The sequence below is a fragment of the Marmota monax genome, unplaced genomic scaffold, assembly GCF_021218885.2.
Source record: "Marmota monax isolate L192 unplaced genomic scaffold, Marmota_monax_Labrador192_F-V1.1 WCK01_AAM20220418_F8-fsc00155, whole genome shotgun sequence".
In the NCBI taxonomy this organism is placed as follows: domain Eukaryota; kingdom Metazoa; phylum Chordata; class Mammalia; order Rodentia; family Sciuridae; genus Marmota; species Marmota monax.
This window is the reverse complement of record NW_026694554.1, coordinates 3245144-3263579: the sequence shown is the minus strand read 5'-3', so window position 1 is coordinate 3263579 and position 18436 is coordinate 3245144. Positions and strand designations below refer to the sequence as shown.

The 18436-nt window shown below is 37.6% G+C and overlaps 1 protein-coding gene across 2 annotated transcripts; it reads left to right on the top strand.

Annotated features, from left to right (window-relative positions):
• The first annotated feature begins 107 nt into the window (after positions 1–107).
• Nkrf (NFKB repressing factor) lies at positions 108–15669 on the top strand. 2 transcript variants are annotated; one of them, XM_058571679.1, is made up of 4 exons: positions 679–804; positions 9938–10034; positions 11273–11403; positions 12696–15669. In XM_058571679.1, exons 3-4 carry the CDS (start codon positions 11289–11291, stop codon positions 14654–14656), a joined length of 2076 nt encoding a protein of 691 aa, XP_058427662.1. In that variant the 5' UTR covers positions 679–804; positions 9938–10034; positions 11273–11288; the 3' UTR covers positions 14657–15669. The 2 variants fall into 2 exon arrangements, with proteins under 2 accessions (XP_046276894.1, XP_058427662.1); XM_046420938.2 differs by lacking the exon at positions 9938–10034 and having other exon boundaries at positions 108–804.
• Positions 15670–18436: the final 2767 nt, after the last annotated feature.

Genomic DNA, 18436 nt, shown 5'->3' with positions numbered 1-18436 from the left:
CCACGGTGCGTCAAAGGCCCATAGTCGTCATAGGAAGGGTAAAAAAGTACATCGCGCGAGATTCTGCGGCGAGATTTCGAAGTTAGGGAACAGCCGCGGCGCCTGCGCACTGGTCTCACAACCCTGGGGCGGCACGCGGGTAGGTAGGCTAGAATTCAGAGGAGGGGTCGCAGAACGTGCTGGTGTCTTATTTTTCCACTCCTCGCTTAGTGCGTGGGTCCGGGGGTCCAAGAAGGTGCGGAGCACTCGGACTGACTTGGCCTCCACAGTGCGCGTGTGAGTGCGGAGGTAATTCTCCTGCTCCACGAGTTGGAGTGCAGCTGGCGTGCACCCGGCGTCGGGACGTGAGCTCGTGCTCCCGTTTTCTTTTTAACGTTACCCCCCACGCACACATTCCAGTCCCCATAGAGTTGGTCTTCCTGCCTGAACGCACCCCTTCTCACCCGCCCCTCCCACCAACCCCCCGTTCCTGCGGGCTAGCTAGCTCGCGAACAGTGAGCGGGTGCGTCCCTAGGGTCTCTGCTTGGAGGCGGAGAAGATGGCTGGAGGACGTCTGCTGTTGGGGGGCGACTTCCTGTCGCCGCCGCCGCTGCCCCCCCTCCCGCCGCCGCCGCTGCCGCCCCTCCCGCCGCCCCCGCCTGAGCCAGTGCTAGAGCAGTGGCGCTATAGCCACGAAAGTGACTGGCAGTGGGCTCTGCGGCGTAGCTTCATCTGTCGGCACCTGCATAGCTATCCTGGGGCTGCCCTCGACCAGCTCCTTGCGCTTTCTGCTGCCTGGACCAACCACGTTTTCTTGGGCTGCAGGTGAGAAAGGTGTGGGAGATTGCGTTAGGGACCAGAACGAGTACGAAGTGGGTAATGACGGTTGGATTAAGGACGAGGTGAGATTGGTGATGGAGGTTGGGTTAGGGTCAGCGGTGGTGGTGGAGAATCGGTGATGGTGGGATAGGGACGAGGGCGGGATGCGGATGATGGTTTGGAGGTTGGAGAGAGGTGCGGGAGGATATCAGAGGCTTAATTATTGGTCTGGGGGTGGGGTGGGCTACTGTGGTGGCAGGGAATGACCTAACAGGGGGTGCAGAGATCAGCAACCCCTCCAGGAACAGGGATGGCATGAAGATAATGCTGCGTCTAGAGGAATATTATTGAGAAGTGGTCGTTGTGGTTGATGATGGTTTTGGAGGACGTGGAAAGTGATGAATAGCAGAACCTAGGACCTGCGTAGGACCTTCCAAGGATGCGGTATCCGCAGAGAATATTCGATGGGTTTTGGGGGGGAGGGGTAGGAGACCCTGCGGTTCTAATCCTGGTCTCCTTCTGACCACTCTCTTTTTCCATCTCCATTAGAACCCCCCCCTCTACTTGCAGTCCCCCACCTGGGTTTTACTGTCTTCTGGGGAGGCGGTATGTATTAGGTCTCTGAGACGCAGTGTCAGCCTTGCTTGTAGATTTGCGCATAATGTGTCTGGACTCAAACAAAGAAATGGATATATCTGCTGTAAAAATTGATTGCCCTCTTTTACTTTAGGTATGATAAGAAGGATTAACATTTGGCTTCTGGATGAGGTTTAAGGGCTGTTTGCGTGTCTATGTATTTCTCCCTGCGCAGTACCTGGTGGCTTCTGAACAGGCCTCTTTGATAGCTCTTTGCATTCAATGGAGACTGCAGTATGGTTACAACGCAGTTTTTTTTTTCTTCCTTGGAAACAGGCTATTTCGACCTCTGTTCTTCAGAACCCCCAAATTAGCCTTATACTTGACTAACCATTCCTTTGATAGACTTGGGAATATGCTTATTTTGACATTCTTTCCTAAAAATCAATTTTTTATTAGGAAAGATGAGAAATTCTGGAAAATGATTAGAGCCAATTCAGTTCTAGGAATGACTGTAAAACATACTGAAAATAAGATTGTTGAACATGACATTCAACTATGATACCTTGCTCTTATCACAGAAATTTATGTTTTCCATCTCAATTTCTACCTCCAGAGATAATGATTATTCACTGGAGGAACTGGTTACTACTGGGAAACCTTGGTAATTAAGCAAGTAAGATAAACCCAATTGACCTTCACCTTGAACCCTTGAACAGTATTGTTCTTGCATTTGAAAAGTTTCCTTATAATCATATAATTACTATATAATCCTCAATATCACAGAAGACTTGGGTAATTTGGATCCTTAAAAAAAATTTAAGTAGGGAAGGAGAATAATCATTCTTTGGGTTAATTATAAAGCTTACTTTCCCACTGGAAGGTAAGCTTTTGAGGGGAAAGAGATTTTGCTTTCTTATTCACAATTTCATCTTATACAAATGAGAATATTCCTAGAAAAATGCCTGCTACATAATAGGTGTTCAATAATTGTGTGAGGAGTGAATGGATGTATACAACTTTGTAATGTACAACACATTTTAAATATTTATTTCATTTAACAACAACTTTGGGAGTTAGGTGTTGTCTCATTTTTACAGCTCAATTGATGGAGGCCAAGAAGTAAAGTGACTTTTCTAAGGTCCCACAGTTGGTAATGATATTCTGATGTCCAGTATGATACTCTTTCCACTGGGAAACAGCTGTCATATTTGGGAAGGATGGACCAGAGATGAAACCAAGTAACTGACATAAGCCATATCATTTATCTCAGGATTTTATTCCAAGAACAGCAGCCTTATACATAACCTGAGCATTAACAAGCCAAGCCAGTGGTTGTTGGCATCAAAAGCTCAAACATCCAAGGATGTTTTGTGTGTGCATCTGCATATAGTATATATAAACTCATGTTAGGTTGTAGTTACGACAGTTCAGTCAGTGGAATAATTACATAGCATTATCAAATAGCTTAACTGAAAAGCAATATTTGCATTGTATCTGATAACTTTAGATATAGATGAAAGGGAAGGGCCAATAGAGAATTTGGAAGCCAAGGACCCAGTGCAATAGCCAGGCTTTATATTAGATCTTGTCTTCAGGTGGGTAAAATCTATATTCTAGTACTTGTTGATGTAGGTGAAGCTCCTATTTTCTGCGACAGAATACTCTTTTCTCTCAAATGAACTGACTGCAGAATACATGGTGACATAATCCTTTCTAAGCTTCAGTTGTTAATTTGTTATTCAAGGCTCGTGATTTAACATCTAGAAGAGATGATGAAGAGTAGCAAAATAGGAACCCTTTGCCCTTTTTCTCCTTTGGCAGAACTGTTTATGTTCATTTGAATTGGGATTGAAATTGTTATAGTTTAAGGATATCTTTGAAAAATCCTTCATCATAAGACCAAGAGAGGAGAAGCACAGATGTGCAGGGAGGCAGCCCATATTTCATTCCTTTTGGTGATAGTGGCAGTTTCCATGGAATAAATTTGAATATCTTCTTGACTCTGTAATTGTGCTTTTCACATTTAAGTATGTCAAAATCACCTGTTAGGGTGGTTAAACCACAGGTTGCTGGGGCTTACCCCAGGGATTCAGTAGGGTTGAGGAGGGGACCCAAGAATTTGCATTTCTAACAAGTCCCCAGAGGTGATGCTATGTTGCTGATCCAGGGACCCAGCAACACTGAGAACTGCTGCTTTATAGGATAAAATAAAGCAGTGTTTTCCAGTCTGCTTTTAATCATTTTTCCCTTGTTGTCTAGGCAACCAGGAAGCTCAAATAGCTGAAATTTTTTCTCTTTTCTTGTTTGTCTGCTTCATGAAAACAAACAACACAAAAGGAATTTAAAAAATCAAACTCAAAATCTGTGTCAAAGGTATCAGTAGTTTAGATTGTAGGTGCCCTTCCCTTTCTTCTATATTTTAATTATCAGGTAATGCAAACATTACTTTTCAGTTAAACTAATTGATAATGTTATGGCAGTCCTTCTGCTGACTGAACTGAATTAAGTACTAAGTAAAAAGATAATTTTATACATATTACATCAAGATTTTTTTATGCAAGCAATATCTAAGATAATGTCTTGTGGCTAATGAAAAATTGGTACAGTCTTCTAATTAATTACATATACAACCCTTGAATAATTGTTCATATAAATGCCTACAAATCTGTGTAATTTTTATTTATAAATTGTAGATAATATTTATTTGTTTGTTTGTTTATTTCACAGCGCTGGGGATCCAGCCCAGGGCCTCATGTATGCTAGGCAAGTGTTCTACCACTGAGCCACACTCTCAGCTTTATATATGTATATTTAATAGAGCAGAATGCTTGGTTACCTGGAACATTCAGTTTTCCAACCTTTCTTGATCAATAGGACTAGAAGCAGAATCCTGGCCTGTTCATCTTTGATGAAACATTAATTAATAAATATGTCTTAGAATGAAACCAGATTTGCTCCCTTGATTATTTGTTTCTTTTTTTTCATCATTGATATTCATAGAATGAGACTGGTTTTTGGAAGGTAGATATCAGCTGGACTTATGTTATAAAACTAACTTTGCACATAGCAGGTAGAATACGTAAATCGCCAGCTAATGAAGCGGGAATGGAAGCACTTGAAAGATTTATCAGTCATCTGATTGTATGTTATTAACATATAACATTAGGAGTCTTATAAGTAGTTTAGAATAAATAGCTTTATACTTTGAAACCCTAATCTTTGCTTAATTTTCAGGTCTCATCTTTTTAGTTTAGACTAAGTAGAGCAGTTTAATGTACTTAAATATTTTATAAGCATCTGTTACTGAATATTAAATTATAGGTGCCATTGTATAAATTATAATGGTTTAGTTCTTGTAGCCATGTGTACATATATGTGTATATATACATATATGTTTTATATATTTTATATATATATATATCTTGGATAAGAATGTAAGATTCATGAAGACAGGTGTTTCTGTCCACTAGAAATCATCTTTTTGTATGCTAGACAATTAAATAGCGTCCTAACTTCCAAAACCTTGGTATATTATAAGCTTCCTGTGAGAACCATAAGACCTATTGAGGTTCTTTGATTTTCTTTTAAGTTCTTACAACCAAATGGATAATCTAACAGATGTAAATACACAATATGCATGAGTCTTAGAATTACTACATTAAACTTTTCTTGTTTTAAAATTGTTTTTCTTTTTTAGTTGTCAATAGACCTTTATTTTATTTATTTATTTATTTATATGCAGTGCTGAGAATCGAACCCCTGGCCTTACACCTGCCAGGCAAGCACTCTATCAGTGAGCCACAACGCCAGCCTTTCATTAAACTTTTCTTAATGATTATTTACATCATATTTTTTTCTTTTTTTTAAGTTGTTGATGGACCTTTCTTTTATTTATTTATATGCAGTGCTGAGAAGCGAACCCAGTGCCTTGCACATGCTAGGCAAGCACTTTATCACTGAGCTACAACTCCAGCCCCAATTTACATCATATTTCATAATATAGAATACCCTATAGTCTTTAAAACTCATGTGGTAGTGGGGTGGGGCTGTAACTCAGTGGTAGAGCACTTGCATAGCATGCCCAAGTTCTTGAGTTGAATCTCCAACACTGCAAAAACAAAATAAATTCACATGGTAGTGATATGAAGAAGTAGCTTATGATATAGTAGATTAAGAACAAAAACCCCCTACCAGATTGCAAAAAATCAACATAGATGATGATCAGTTAGTGATTGGAAAGGGTATGGAAAATACAGAAAAGAAACAAAAATAAACCCCAAAATGTTATCAAAGGTATTAGTGGTTGGGATCATAGGTACTTTTCTTGGAGGATTTTCTAAAATTTTTGGAATAAATATGTAATTTCTAATATACTATGAAATCCTAGTGGTCGTCTTAAAGAATCTAACTTAATATTTTTGTTATTCTTTGAATAGTCACATGTTAGATACTGTATGATCTTTTCATTCTTATTCAAGCTATCCAGGCTTCTTTGGTATCATCATTTCCTAGTAAAAGACAGAGAATCTGACTGTGTTGGCAACCTACGTGAAGTCTTATTTTTTTATAGCCTACGAGAAATGTTGAATTTTGTGGTAATTTTAATGAATAGGGAATAATAAGTAGGTAGAATAATTACCAGTGCTGGAAGAAGCTTGAGAGAAAAGTGTGAATAGAGCGATTCCCAAATGCATTGCTCATGTGCACTGTATGACAAGGATACCATTTTCAGTTACACACCATACTTGGATATTCAAGTTCTAATTGAAGGTCTGGAGAATTTTAACTGGAATTCAAGGTGAGTGGCTTGGATGTACTACCAGTTTTGGTAGCAGTATGAGATTATTGGTTTTAAGAGTTGCTGTCTTCATCACATTTTCAAAGTCTTATTTTCATTGCATACCTTGGCAATTGGACTCCCACATCTGAATGGGAATGATACATGAAGAATGTATGGTGTTTTAGACTATACTTTATGATGTTCAGATAATAAGAAATAAAAATAAAATTGCTGTTGATATTTAAATACTGATGTTACCAGCAGCAGTTATCAGTAGGAAGTACAGTTATAACTCAACTAATTTCTAGTAATCTGTCCACAAAGGCCACCATATCTTAACTTGTACTTTGTCGGGAAAGACAACTGATGGGTTTGGAACTATTGTGCTGAAAATGGAAAGTGTTACACTCTTTCAAAAACACCACTCTTTGATTGGGGATGTGGCTCAGTGGTAGAGATCTTGCCTAGAATTCTCAAGGCCCTGAGTTAGATTCCCAGCACCAACAGACAAACAAAAAAACCTCTACCTCAACAAATGTTACTTGCCCATCTAAAGCTATGACAGTTATTAATTTTCAGAACTTTCTTCTCAAATGCTGCCAGGAATCTCTTTTTTGGTACCCATGATAACAAAAATTTCACTTGAGCCCATGGTTGTGTTTCTCTGCTATAAAATGGTATTGTCAGAAAACCAAGCTACTTCACAAGGAACTGTCTTTAGAATTGTATATTTAAAACTTTTTTATTATGGTAAATTTGAGACACACACAAAAGTAGAGAAGGCTTTAATGAATCCCCACATACCCATCAGTGAGCCATGATGAACTGCTTTGTCATTCATTCTATCCTTCTTATTTCATCTATTTTCCCCCTACTTTTTTGTGGGCAATAATCTGAAGTATATCTCAAAAGTCCTGATATCATTTCACCTGTAAATATTTCAGTATGTATCTGTATTAGATAAGCTTTTTAAATATAGAATCAAAGTACCATTATTAATACTCACCAGAATTAACAGTAATTTCTTTAAAATCATCTAATGCCTAGTTTGTGTTCAGTTCATTTATCTCAAATATCTTTTACAGTTTGATTCATGATCCAACTAAGGACTACTGGTGTATTTGATTCATGTATTTTCTTAACCTATAATCATTCCTCCCTCAGTTTATTTTCATACTATTTACTTGAAGAATTTAGGTTGTTATGAAGTGTTCCCTCATTCTGGATTTTGCTGGTTATATTCTTGTGGTGGTGGTAAACATTTTTCTGGGAGTTAGGGATCTGATTAAGTTTAGTTTCAATTATTTGGAAGGCAAGAATACTTTATAAATAGTGCTAGGAGGCAGGTGTAATGACACATGCCTATAATTCCAGATACTTGGGTGGCTGAGGCAGGAGGATGGTAAGTTGGAGGCCAACATGGACAACTTAATGAGATCCTGTCTCCAAATACAATTTTAAAAAGGGCTGGGGGTACAGCTAAACTCATAGAGAGCCCCTGTATTCAATCCCTAGTACCACACACACACACACACACAGAGTTTCATATCAGGGAGCACATTTTTGTCCCATTAGTGATATATATATATATATATATATATTTTTTTTTTCAGTTGTTGATGGACCTTTATTTTATTTATTTATTTGTATGCAATGCTGAGAATCAAATCCAGTGCCTCACACATACTAGGCAAATGCTCTACCACTGAGCCACAACCCCAGCCCCCTATTAGTGATATTAAAATGACTTTTTTCCAACTTTCCAACATCAAATTTTTAATTGAAATTTTTATTGACATAATTGTAGATTTGTATGCAATTATAAGAAATAATATAGAGATACCCAGTACTTTTTTTTAGAAATTTAAAAATTTGTTCTAATTAGTTATACATGACAGTAGAATGCATTTTGACACATCATACATACATGGAGTATGACTTCATTCTTTTGGTTGTGCATGATGTAGAATCACACTGGCTGTGTAATTCCAAGTACTCTTTACCCAGTTTCCCCCAGTGGTAACCTTTTGCAAAATTGTTGTGTAATATCACAACTAGGATAATGACATTGTCATAATCAACTGATCCTACTCACACTCCCTGAGATTTATTAGTATATGCATGTATTTAGTTCTATTCAATTTATCATGTGTAAGTTTTAGGTGTGTTCTTTGTTGTTGATTTTGTGTGTGTGTGTGTGTGTGTATTTGTGTGATGCTGGGGATGGAACCCAGGGTCTTGTGCATACTAGGCAAGTGCTCTACCACTGAGCTACACCCCTAACCCATGTGTAGGCTTTTGTATCCACCTCTACAGTCAAGATACTGAATATTCCCAATACCACAAGGATCTCCAGAGTTGTCCTGTTATAACCACATCCATCTCCCTCTCTATATATACCCTGTTGCATATTTTATATATTTTTTTGTTGCTGAGTAGTGTTCCACTGCGTGTCTTTATCAAAGTTTAACCATTTACCTGTTGAAGGACATCTGCATCTTGCAGTTAGACTGGTTGCTAATAAAGCTATTGTGAACATTCATATACAGGTTTCTGTGTGAATGTATGTTTTCATTTCTATGAAATAAATGTCCAACAGTGCAATTCCTGGGTGGTGTGGTAATTGATGTTTAATTTTATATGAAACTTCCAAATTATTTTCCAGAGTGACTATCCATTTTACATTTCTACCAGCAGTTATCTGAGGGATCTGATTTCTCTGCATCTTTGCCAGCATTTGATGTTGTCACTTTCATTTTGATCATTCTCATTGATATTATAGTTCTCAATTGCATTTCTCCAGTGGCTAATCATGTTCAACATTGTTCATATGTTTGTTTTTAGTCTGTCTATACTCTTTGGTTGAAATGTTCTGTTAATGTCTTTTGTTCATTTCAATATTTTGTTTGTCAAGTTTTGAGGAAACCAGATTGTTGTCAAGTGTGTGGTTTACAAATATTTTCTCCCAGTTTGTAGTTTGTCTTTTTGCAGAGTCTGTCAGAAAGAGAGCAAAGGTTTTAGTTCTGTTAAGATCCATTTTACCACTATTTCCTTTTTATAAATAATGTTTTTAGAGTCAGCTCTAAGAACTGCTTGCCTAGCCATAGATATGAAGATTTTCTCTTATGTTTTTATAAAAGTTTTATAGTTCACATATAAGTCCATGATGCATTTTAAGTTAACTTTGCATAAGATGTGAGGGTTTGTTTATTTTGTTTTTGCCTACAGATACCCACTCGTTCCAGCATCATAAGTGGCTAAGGCTATCCTTCCTCCATTAAATTGCTTTGGTACCTTTGTCAGTCATTAGTTTTAGAATGTTTGGTGTGGGTCTTTTTCTGAGTTCTTCCTCATCAACTTTTCATCAATATATTTATTAGCCATTGATGATCATTTATTATTTTATTATGACTTGCAAAACGGTAATAGTTTGTCATTCCCTTTGTTTATTAGCTGGAATACTTCTATAAAAGAGATTTTCCTCAACTCTTTGGTTGTTTTGAGATATGGTTTGTATAGGAAAATGCAGGATAAATGCTTGCTTTCTTCCTTTAATATTTACTTGTTTGCAGAATAATGACTTGATTCCTTCCATCCTCAAAAGGTGACCAATAATGGGTTTGTAAGTATTATGAACTTAGTAGATTTCCAGTGTATCTGATGTATTTTAATTCATTCCAATTATTGTTATTTTTTTCCCCTTGAATTGGGGATTGAACCCAAGGGTACTTTACCACTGAGCTTCATCCCCAGCCCTTTTAATTTTTTATTTTGAGACAGGGTCTCACTAAGTTGCTGAGGGTCTTGCTAAGTTGCTGAGGCTGGCCTTGAACTTGCGATCCTCCTGCCTCAGCCTCCCGAATCGCTGGGATTACAGGTGTGCCCCACTGCGCCCGGTCAGTTATTCTTTTTTTTTTTTTTTTAAGAGAGAGAATTTTCTAATATTTATTTATTTATTTATTTATTTTTGTTTTTGGTGGGCACAACATCTTTATTTTACTTTTATGTGGTGCTGAGGATCGAACCCAGTGCCCTAGGCATGCCAGGCGAGCGCGCTACCGCTTGAGCCACATCCCCAGCCCCAGTTATTGTTTTTATGATACTCAAGTTGGCTCACATTGCCAGCAGGAATCTATTCATATTGGCTTCTGTATCCATTTCACACAATTCTCTGTGGTCTCTTATAGCTTCCTTGTTTCGAAGCACAAGAAGATCTCCCAGGCTCATCTTAGATATTTCCTGCCCCAGACTTAGAAATAGCCATTTCTCTAAGAACCCTGATTCTTTCAGTGAGAAATAACAATGACCACAATCTCTTAACACTCTTAATCTTCTATAAATATATAAATATAATTAACTTACATATAATACATTTAAGAAATGGAAAGTAAATCATGAGTTTATACTGATATTTCCAATTCAAATTACAGATAAAAATCTTGAGTAAGCTTTCTCCGTATAATATTTATATGTCTTATGCTGAAAAATTTTAATTCCTAATGAGTAACATTTCATTTGATAGGTAAATATTTTAGAGCTGATTCTTTGTTTTTTTTTCTAACAGTAAAATTTTTTTATTTCATTTAAAGCATTCTCTGATTTTCACTGAAATTACATTATTTCAGGATTTAAAAAAAATATTGTAATTTGTTATATATGACAGCAGAATGCATTACAATTCATATTACACATATAGAGCACAATTTTTCATATATCTGGTTGTACACAAGATTCTTTGGTTTTTATAGCCAACATACCCCATTAGTAAAATTTTGTGGGAGCAATGATAAGACTGGCTCATTTACAAGCTTTAAAAAAAACTACATCCATATACCACAGTGAATTCCACCTTTATGTATATGTATAAAGCACCAATTTTTAAAATGACAAATAAATAGAAGACCAGTAGAGTAGAGGAAAGGGCACAGGAGGAGGAAATAGGGGAGGGAAGTGGAAGTACTGGAGACTGAAATGGAACAAATTATATTCTGTGTATATATCAGAATGAATCCCACTATTATGTATAATTATAATTCACTAGTAAAAATATTTTTTAAAAGTTTTAGAAACTACATCCTTACCTGTTTTAACTCTAGGGTATATTAACTTAAATAGGTACAGCCCACGCTTGATGGAAAAAATTCTCCAAATGGCCGAAGGTATTGATATTGGAGAGATGCCTTCCTATGATCTGATGCTGTCCAAACCTTCCAAAGGTCAGAAACGCCACCTCTCAACATATGATGGTGAGTATACTGTTTCTGAAAGGTGGGATTTGAAGAAAGAATGTGGCTTTTTTAAAAATGATATGAGTGTGGTATAAGGTTTTAAATGACATTGTTTGTGACATATAGGTAAAATATTTTCAACTTAGTTATGTATAATTTTTAAGGATGCTAAAGAGAACTGAAGATTAAGCATACTAAAGTTATGCTATAATGCTATCCTTGAAGTCTATGCCATGGAACCTCCCTCTAAATAGAACAACCTTATACTGTGATCATTTAAGCATCTCAGTAACTGAATCCTCTTGGATGGGTCCAGGAGAGACCCTCTCACTACTGAGCATTGTTATAGGAGGAAGCACTAGTGTCTGATGTGGCCTCAGTAGAGTTCTTCCATAGCTTTTAGTTTGGTGGTCCCAATAAATCATTAGTTTCTAGCTGTTGTTTGTTCTAGAAATAAAATACAGCAAACATGGTTGAGCAGACAGGTCAGAACTAAAGTTTTGTTTTGTTTTGTTTTGTTTTGTACTGGGTATTGAACCCAGAGGGACTTTACCACTGAGCCACATCCTCAGGCCTTTTTATTTTTTAATTTTGAGACAGGATCTTGCGAAGTTGCTTAGGGCCTCACTAAGTTGCTGAGGCTTGCTTTGAACTTGCAATCCTCCTGCTTCAACCTCCTGAGCCGCTGGGATTACAGGCATGCACCACTGCACCCAGCAAAACTAAAGTTTTGACGTTGAAAACCTTTGGAATTTTTTGATAATTTTTTTCCTCTGATTTTTGGTCACAATTTTAAAAGGCACTATCACAGACTCACTCACCTCTGATACAAAAGAGAAAGGTTTTATAAATGCCTTTAGTCATCATCTCTGTTGCATTAGAGCTGTCTGTTCCATTTGCAGTCTCTCAGTGAGCTTTTCGGCACAGGGTGGTAAGAGGTTGTACTAGAACATCCTTCTAGAACCCTTCACTTTTTAGTAGAGGTGAGGAGTACATCTCACTTTTAGCTCATTTGATGCAAAATCATCTACCAGTCATGCATGGAGGTGACTTGCATACTTGATTCAATGGTATATTTCCTATCAAGAGTCCTCCCTTACACATGGAAGGACAGGGAGCATCCCTCCTTATAGTGGAATCTTACATTGATAGAAGTCCCTTCACCCAAATGACTTGAAGTTTTTATGATGGGACATATCTTGTACCAACAATGCAGCTTGCAACCATATTAATGGTTGGTACTATTTTCCTGCTTTGTTCTTTTGAAATATTCCCATTTTAATGAATTGTAAATTTCACTCATTCTATAGGTCAAAATCCTCCTAAAAAGCAAGCCGCTTCCAAATTCCATGCGAGACCTCGTTTTGAGCCTGTTCATTTTGTAGCTAGTAGTTCAAAAGATGAAAGACAGGAAGATCATTATGGCCCTCAAACAAAAGAGGCAAATGAGCAAACACGTTTTGCCAGCATGCCAAGAAACAGCTACCAAGATTATACTCAAGACTCTTTCAGTGTACAAGATGGGAATTCTCAGTATTGTGATTCATCAGGATTTATTTTCACAAAAGACCAGCCTGTAACAACCAACATGTATTTTGACAGTGGGAACCCTGCCCCAAGCAGCACACCACAGCAGGCAAACTCTCAGTCAGCTCCCGAGCCTTCACCTTCACCTTCCCAGACATATCCTGAGTCAGTGGTAGCTGAGAAGCAGTATTTTATTGAAAAATTAACAGCAACTATCTGGAAGAACCTTTCTAATCCAGAGATGACTTCTGGATCTGATAAAATTAATTATACATACATGTTAACTCGTTGTATTCAAGCATGTAAGACAAATCCTGAGTATATATATGCTCCTCTAAAAGAAATCCCTCCTGCTGATATCCCCAAAAATAAAAAACTTCTAACAGATGGTTACGCATGTGAAGTTAGGTGCCAAAATATCTACCTAACCACAGGTTATGCTGGCAGCAAGAATGGGTCCAGGGATCGAGCTACTGAGCTAGCTGTAAAACTCCTGCAGAAGCGTATTGAGGTTAGAGTTGTCAGGAGGAAATTCAAGCACACAATTGGAGAGGACCTTGTGGTATGTCAGATTGGCATGCTTTCGTATGAATTTCCTCCAGCTCTGAAACCACCAGAAGACCTGGTGGTGCTAGGTAAAGATGCTTCTGGGCAGCCCATTTTTAATTCTGCCAAACACTGGACCAATTTTGTCATTACGGAAAATGCAAACGATGCCATTGGCATCCTTAACAATTCTGCCTCATTCAACAAGATGTCAGTTGAGTACAAATATGAGATGATGCCAAATCGCACATGGCGTTGTCGAGTGTTTTTGCAAGACCACTGCTTAGCTGAAGGTTATGGAACCAAGAAAACAAGTAAACATGCAGCTGCTGATGAGGCTCTAAAAATTCTTCAAAAAACACAGCCCACTTACCCATCTGTCAAAAGTTCCCAGTGCCATTCAGGCTCTTCACCCAGAGGATCTGGAAAGAAGAAAGATATAAAGGATCTTGTGGTTTATGAGAATTCTTCAAATCCAGTGTGCACGTTGAACGACACGGCGCAGTTTAACCGAATGACGGTCGAATACGTCTATGAAAGGATGACAGGCCTCCGCTGGAAATGCAAGGTGATCCTGGAGAGTGAAGTCATTGCAGAAGCCGTTGGGGTGAAGAAAACTGTCAAATATGAAGCTGCTGGGGAAGCTGTGAAAATCCTCAAAAAGACCCAGCCGACTGTCATTAACAACTTGAAGAAAGGAACTGTGGAAGACGTGATTTCAAGAAATGAAATTCAGGGCCGCTCAGCAGAAGAGGCTTACAAACAACAAATCCGAGAAGATAACATAGGGAATCAGCTGCTGAGAAAGATGGGCTGGACGGGTGGTGGTTTAGGTAAATCTGGTGAGGGCATCAGGGAGCCTATTTCAGTCAAAGAGCAGCATAAGCGGGAAGGGCTTGGTCTTGATGTAGAGAGGGTCAATAAAATTGCCAAGAGAGATATAGAACAGATCATCAGAAACTACGCTCGATCAGAGAGCCACACAGACTTGACCTTCTCGACGGAGCTGACTAATGATGAGCGGAAGCAAATACATCAGATTGCTCAGAAGTATGGCCTGAAGAGTAAGTCTCATGGGGTGGGCCATGATAGGTACCTGGTGGTAGGTAGAAAAAGACGGAAGGAAGACCTACTAGACCAGCTCAAACAGGAAGGCCAAGTGGGGCATTATGAGCTTGTTATGCCTCAGGCAAATTAAGATCTTACTCATTTTCTAAATGCCAAATGAGGCTGCTTTATGAATTAAAGAAATGCTACTTGTTCTTGTTGCAGAGTATTCATTTTTAACACGTTTCATCTCGTTCATATAGTGCTTTACTAGATATTGCAATCTGAAGAATTCTGTCCACTTGTAGTAGCTTAATCCAGCTGATGATATTGTGCAGTTACTGTTTGTGTCTTTGATATTGCTGTGTCCCTTGGATTTTAGTAGTTTATACAAGCAAGAACACACATCCAAATGGAATTTCACCCTGAGAAAGAAATTCACATTTTAATGGGCATAGCATAGCAATCTGCAACAATATGTAAAGTCGATATTGACTCCAGTAAAAGTACAGTTTTAATTCCAGACACACTGGAAATGTCAGATCATTTTGTATTATCTATTTTCATCTTTGTGTGAAGCCAGTTATAGAATGTTTAATAATAAATTGTGCTGTATGTGTAAATGTCCTTATCAACTAAATGATGTAAAACTTTCTTAAAGTAATTTTAGTGTTCATTTATTTATAACTTCTATCATGTGATTTCCAAAATATTGGAAGTGATTTACTGTATCTTGTGATATATGAGTTTTAACAAATTCTAGTCTTCATGCTGAGAGAGCACTACTTGAGAGAGCAGTTGAAAAAGGTTCAAAAACCTTGATCCAGACTGAAGAAAGGAAGCTTGAACTGTTTGTTCTTGGTGCCTTGCAGAGAGACTCACAGCAACTCTCCATTGTAGCTTTCACACGGTTTGGATGTACCACACATCCAAAGCAGCCACATCTGTGGTAGAGCTTGGTAAATGACTGAAGATACAGTGGTGCTTTGATGGAAAGGTCACTTGGCTGGTCCCTCTCTCAAAACGCTTATTAAGCCCCCAAAGCCAACTTTGTAACATATTTAAAACTGCTATTTTCGCTTATTTCTGGAATGTAAAAAAAAAAATGTATAAAAATAATTAGTGTATGCTTCCTGAATAAAAAGGAGCCAAAGTTGGTCGAAATGGTGGTGCACTTATTTCTGGGCAGCAGCCTAATACCACACCTTGGGTCTTTGGAGAAGGGAGGTGGTGTTTGCACAAAATATTTCAACCCCAGAGCACCTGTGGATGGACTAAGTAGATGTGGATGGACTTAGTAGATGGGAACTGATAGGAATCAGTCACTCATCACGTTCCTATGTACTGACATGCTGGCTTCATCCAGATTATAAGCTGTTCACTTTTTTATGAGATTTTTGTGTTTGCATCTCAGATACATCAACTATAACCTCACCTGTAACAACACAGATGAATATTGGTGGTTAAAAACACCTTCAGTGAGATGATATTGAGGATGATTAGGTTGTTTACAGAGTCTTAAAACTTAGCACTGTGCTTGACATGTATTTGGCCTACAATGAACAGTAATTTGCTTTCCCATTTTTTTACTTTTTGCACTAAGAGACTTCAGTTAAATGACTATTATCAAATATAAAGGAATTAGACTTACACCTGGATCTAAATTGTAGGTACCCACAGTAACTAACAGTGTATGATGTTTGCTTCTTCACTGTCTTCCTTTCATAATGTTGATAGGAGAAATGATGTGTGCATTTTATTTTGGTATTTAACATTTTAACAGTGGCAAAGAGAACTAAGCTAAAAATCTTGGTAGATTTTTATTTTTTTTACCTAAAAGATTCTTGCCAACCTTGGGAAGCTGTAGTTCAGTTAGTGAGTTAGGAAAACCTGTATTTGATTCTCTGAGTAAGAGAAGCTTTATAAATTACAAGATGTGAAAACTTGGGACTGGGGTTGTGGCTCAGTGGTAGAGCGCTTGCCTAGCATGGGCGAGGCCCTGGGCTTGATCCTCAGCACCGCATAAAAATAAATTAATTAATTAACAATATTGTATCCAACTAAAAAACATATTAAAAAAAGATGTGAAAACTTGATTTCTCTTTTTTTTCCTTCCTAGAAATGTTTTTGTTTTGTTTTGTTTTGTTTTTTTTTTAGAGAAAAAAGGTAGGGAAATGTTACATATATATCAAATTTCTTTAGATGAGCCTTAACAGATCAGAAGATTAATGCAGTTACAGTTAAGCCTTCCAAGTAATGAGGCCAAATATATATGAATTTCATTCCTGGTTTAGAGGGGCCAGATTTCCTAACTTTGAGATCAGCCTTGGTACTCATGCAAAATTAGAACAAAGTCACTTAATTGTGCTTGAGAATAAAATAATGTTGAGAAATGGGGTTGGCAAGAATGGGCTGCTGACAACCTTGCTGTTCCATTTTATCCCTTTAGTTGCAATAGCAGTCACTTTTAACCCACTAACCTTGCTGATAAAGCCTGTACAGTATATGAGCAGTTTTATTTGGATAGCTTAAATATGTTATACTGAAGAACTGTTTTCCATTTTATATATTTAGCACTGTCTCACGTCTACTTTTTTATGTTTTTCTCCTCCCCTTTGATTGCAAAATGAATGGAAATATCATGCATTTCATTGGGGTTCTTTTTTTAGTAGTATACAAAGCATTCACTTCACCATGAGTAACCCCTGAAGCTTGAAATGAGTCCTAAATAAAGGACTCTAATTACAACTTTGGTTCTTCATTATATTTACTTCCCCACACCAGCAGGTGCAGAATGGAATACAAGTTTAAATCTGACTGCAGTTTGATAAAGGGATCTTGCATGTCTGTTTTTTAGTTAACTTTGTTATAATTCTAACATGCAGGCAGCCTGTGGTGTTAACAGTTGAAAAGAGGAAAAAAGGCAATTAACATTATTCAAATGGGTAGTAATGGTGTCTTTGACCACAGATATGATGTTTTGAGAGGTCAGGTTGTTGGCTCTGTTATAAGGTTTTAAAAGGATTATCCCGTGAATTAGATTGAGAATAGTGTTTTTCAGGAGATATACGAAATGAAATGCTACCAAGTCTGCCCATTCCCAGTCTCATCCTAATTTTTTTCTAATATGACTAACTGTAATATTTAGGCTACCCAGCCACACTAGGATACCAAATTAATTAAATGTTGAACTATCCACCAAATAAAAGACTAATGGGATTAGGCCTCAGAAATGAACCTGAGGGAAAATATTAAGCACATATAAGGACATTGCTCCTAGACAAACAATTCAATTAGTGTGTTCAGTGCAGATGGAGCTGCCCTACACTAAGCTTTTTTAAATATGCATTGTCTAAAATGACGAATGGGCTACGAACGTAAGGACTTAATTTCCTTTACCTCCCCAACAAATACTAAGACACTGTAGTATTCAGGAAGTCATTGTCCTCATCTCTTTAAAATGAGAGGAGTTGCTCCTCAGAAGAAAGCAATTATGTTAAAATATGAGAGAGGACACCTATACTCCCAAACTTTACATGAGCTTTAAAACACCATTTTAAATAATAGTTTGGTACTATTTCTTTTTAAGCTAGGGCTTTTTAAGAGGTAGAATGTCAGGATCAACAAGTTAGATCTTAAGTCTCTTGGTAAACCCCCAGGTTTGTGTATTCTCTTCCCTTATGACAATTTTGTTCCCTTAGTTGGCCATAACATACACTGGAGGAACTTTTTGATAATTTTCTATTCTGTGAAATTTTTTTTTAAACGTTAATATGGTTTTCTCCAACAGTGTCTACTTTTTACCCACCCCCAGAAATAGTATACTGTAATACCATAATATTTATTTAATAGGAGGAAATGACTATATATGAGATCCCAAAAGAAATTAATGCCAGAAGTTCATACTAAGCTAAAATACACCTCAACAACA

Excerpts from the sequence above, each read along its gene's own strand:
- Nkrf (XM_046420938.2), top strand. The coding sequence starts at position 539 with ATGGCTGGAGGACGTCTGCTGTTGGGGGGCGACTTCCTGTCGCCGCCG. Across the intron at positions 805-11,272 it reads CACGTTTTCTTGGGCTGCAG|GTACAGCCCACGCTTGATGG; the intron begins GTGAGAAAGGTG and ends TAACTTAAATAG. Across the intron at positions 11,404-12,695 it reads CCACCTCTCAACATATGATG|GTCAAAATCCTCCTAAAAAG; the intron begins GTGAGTATACTG and ends CTCATTCTATAG.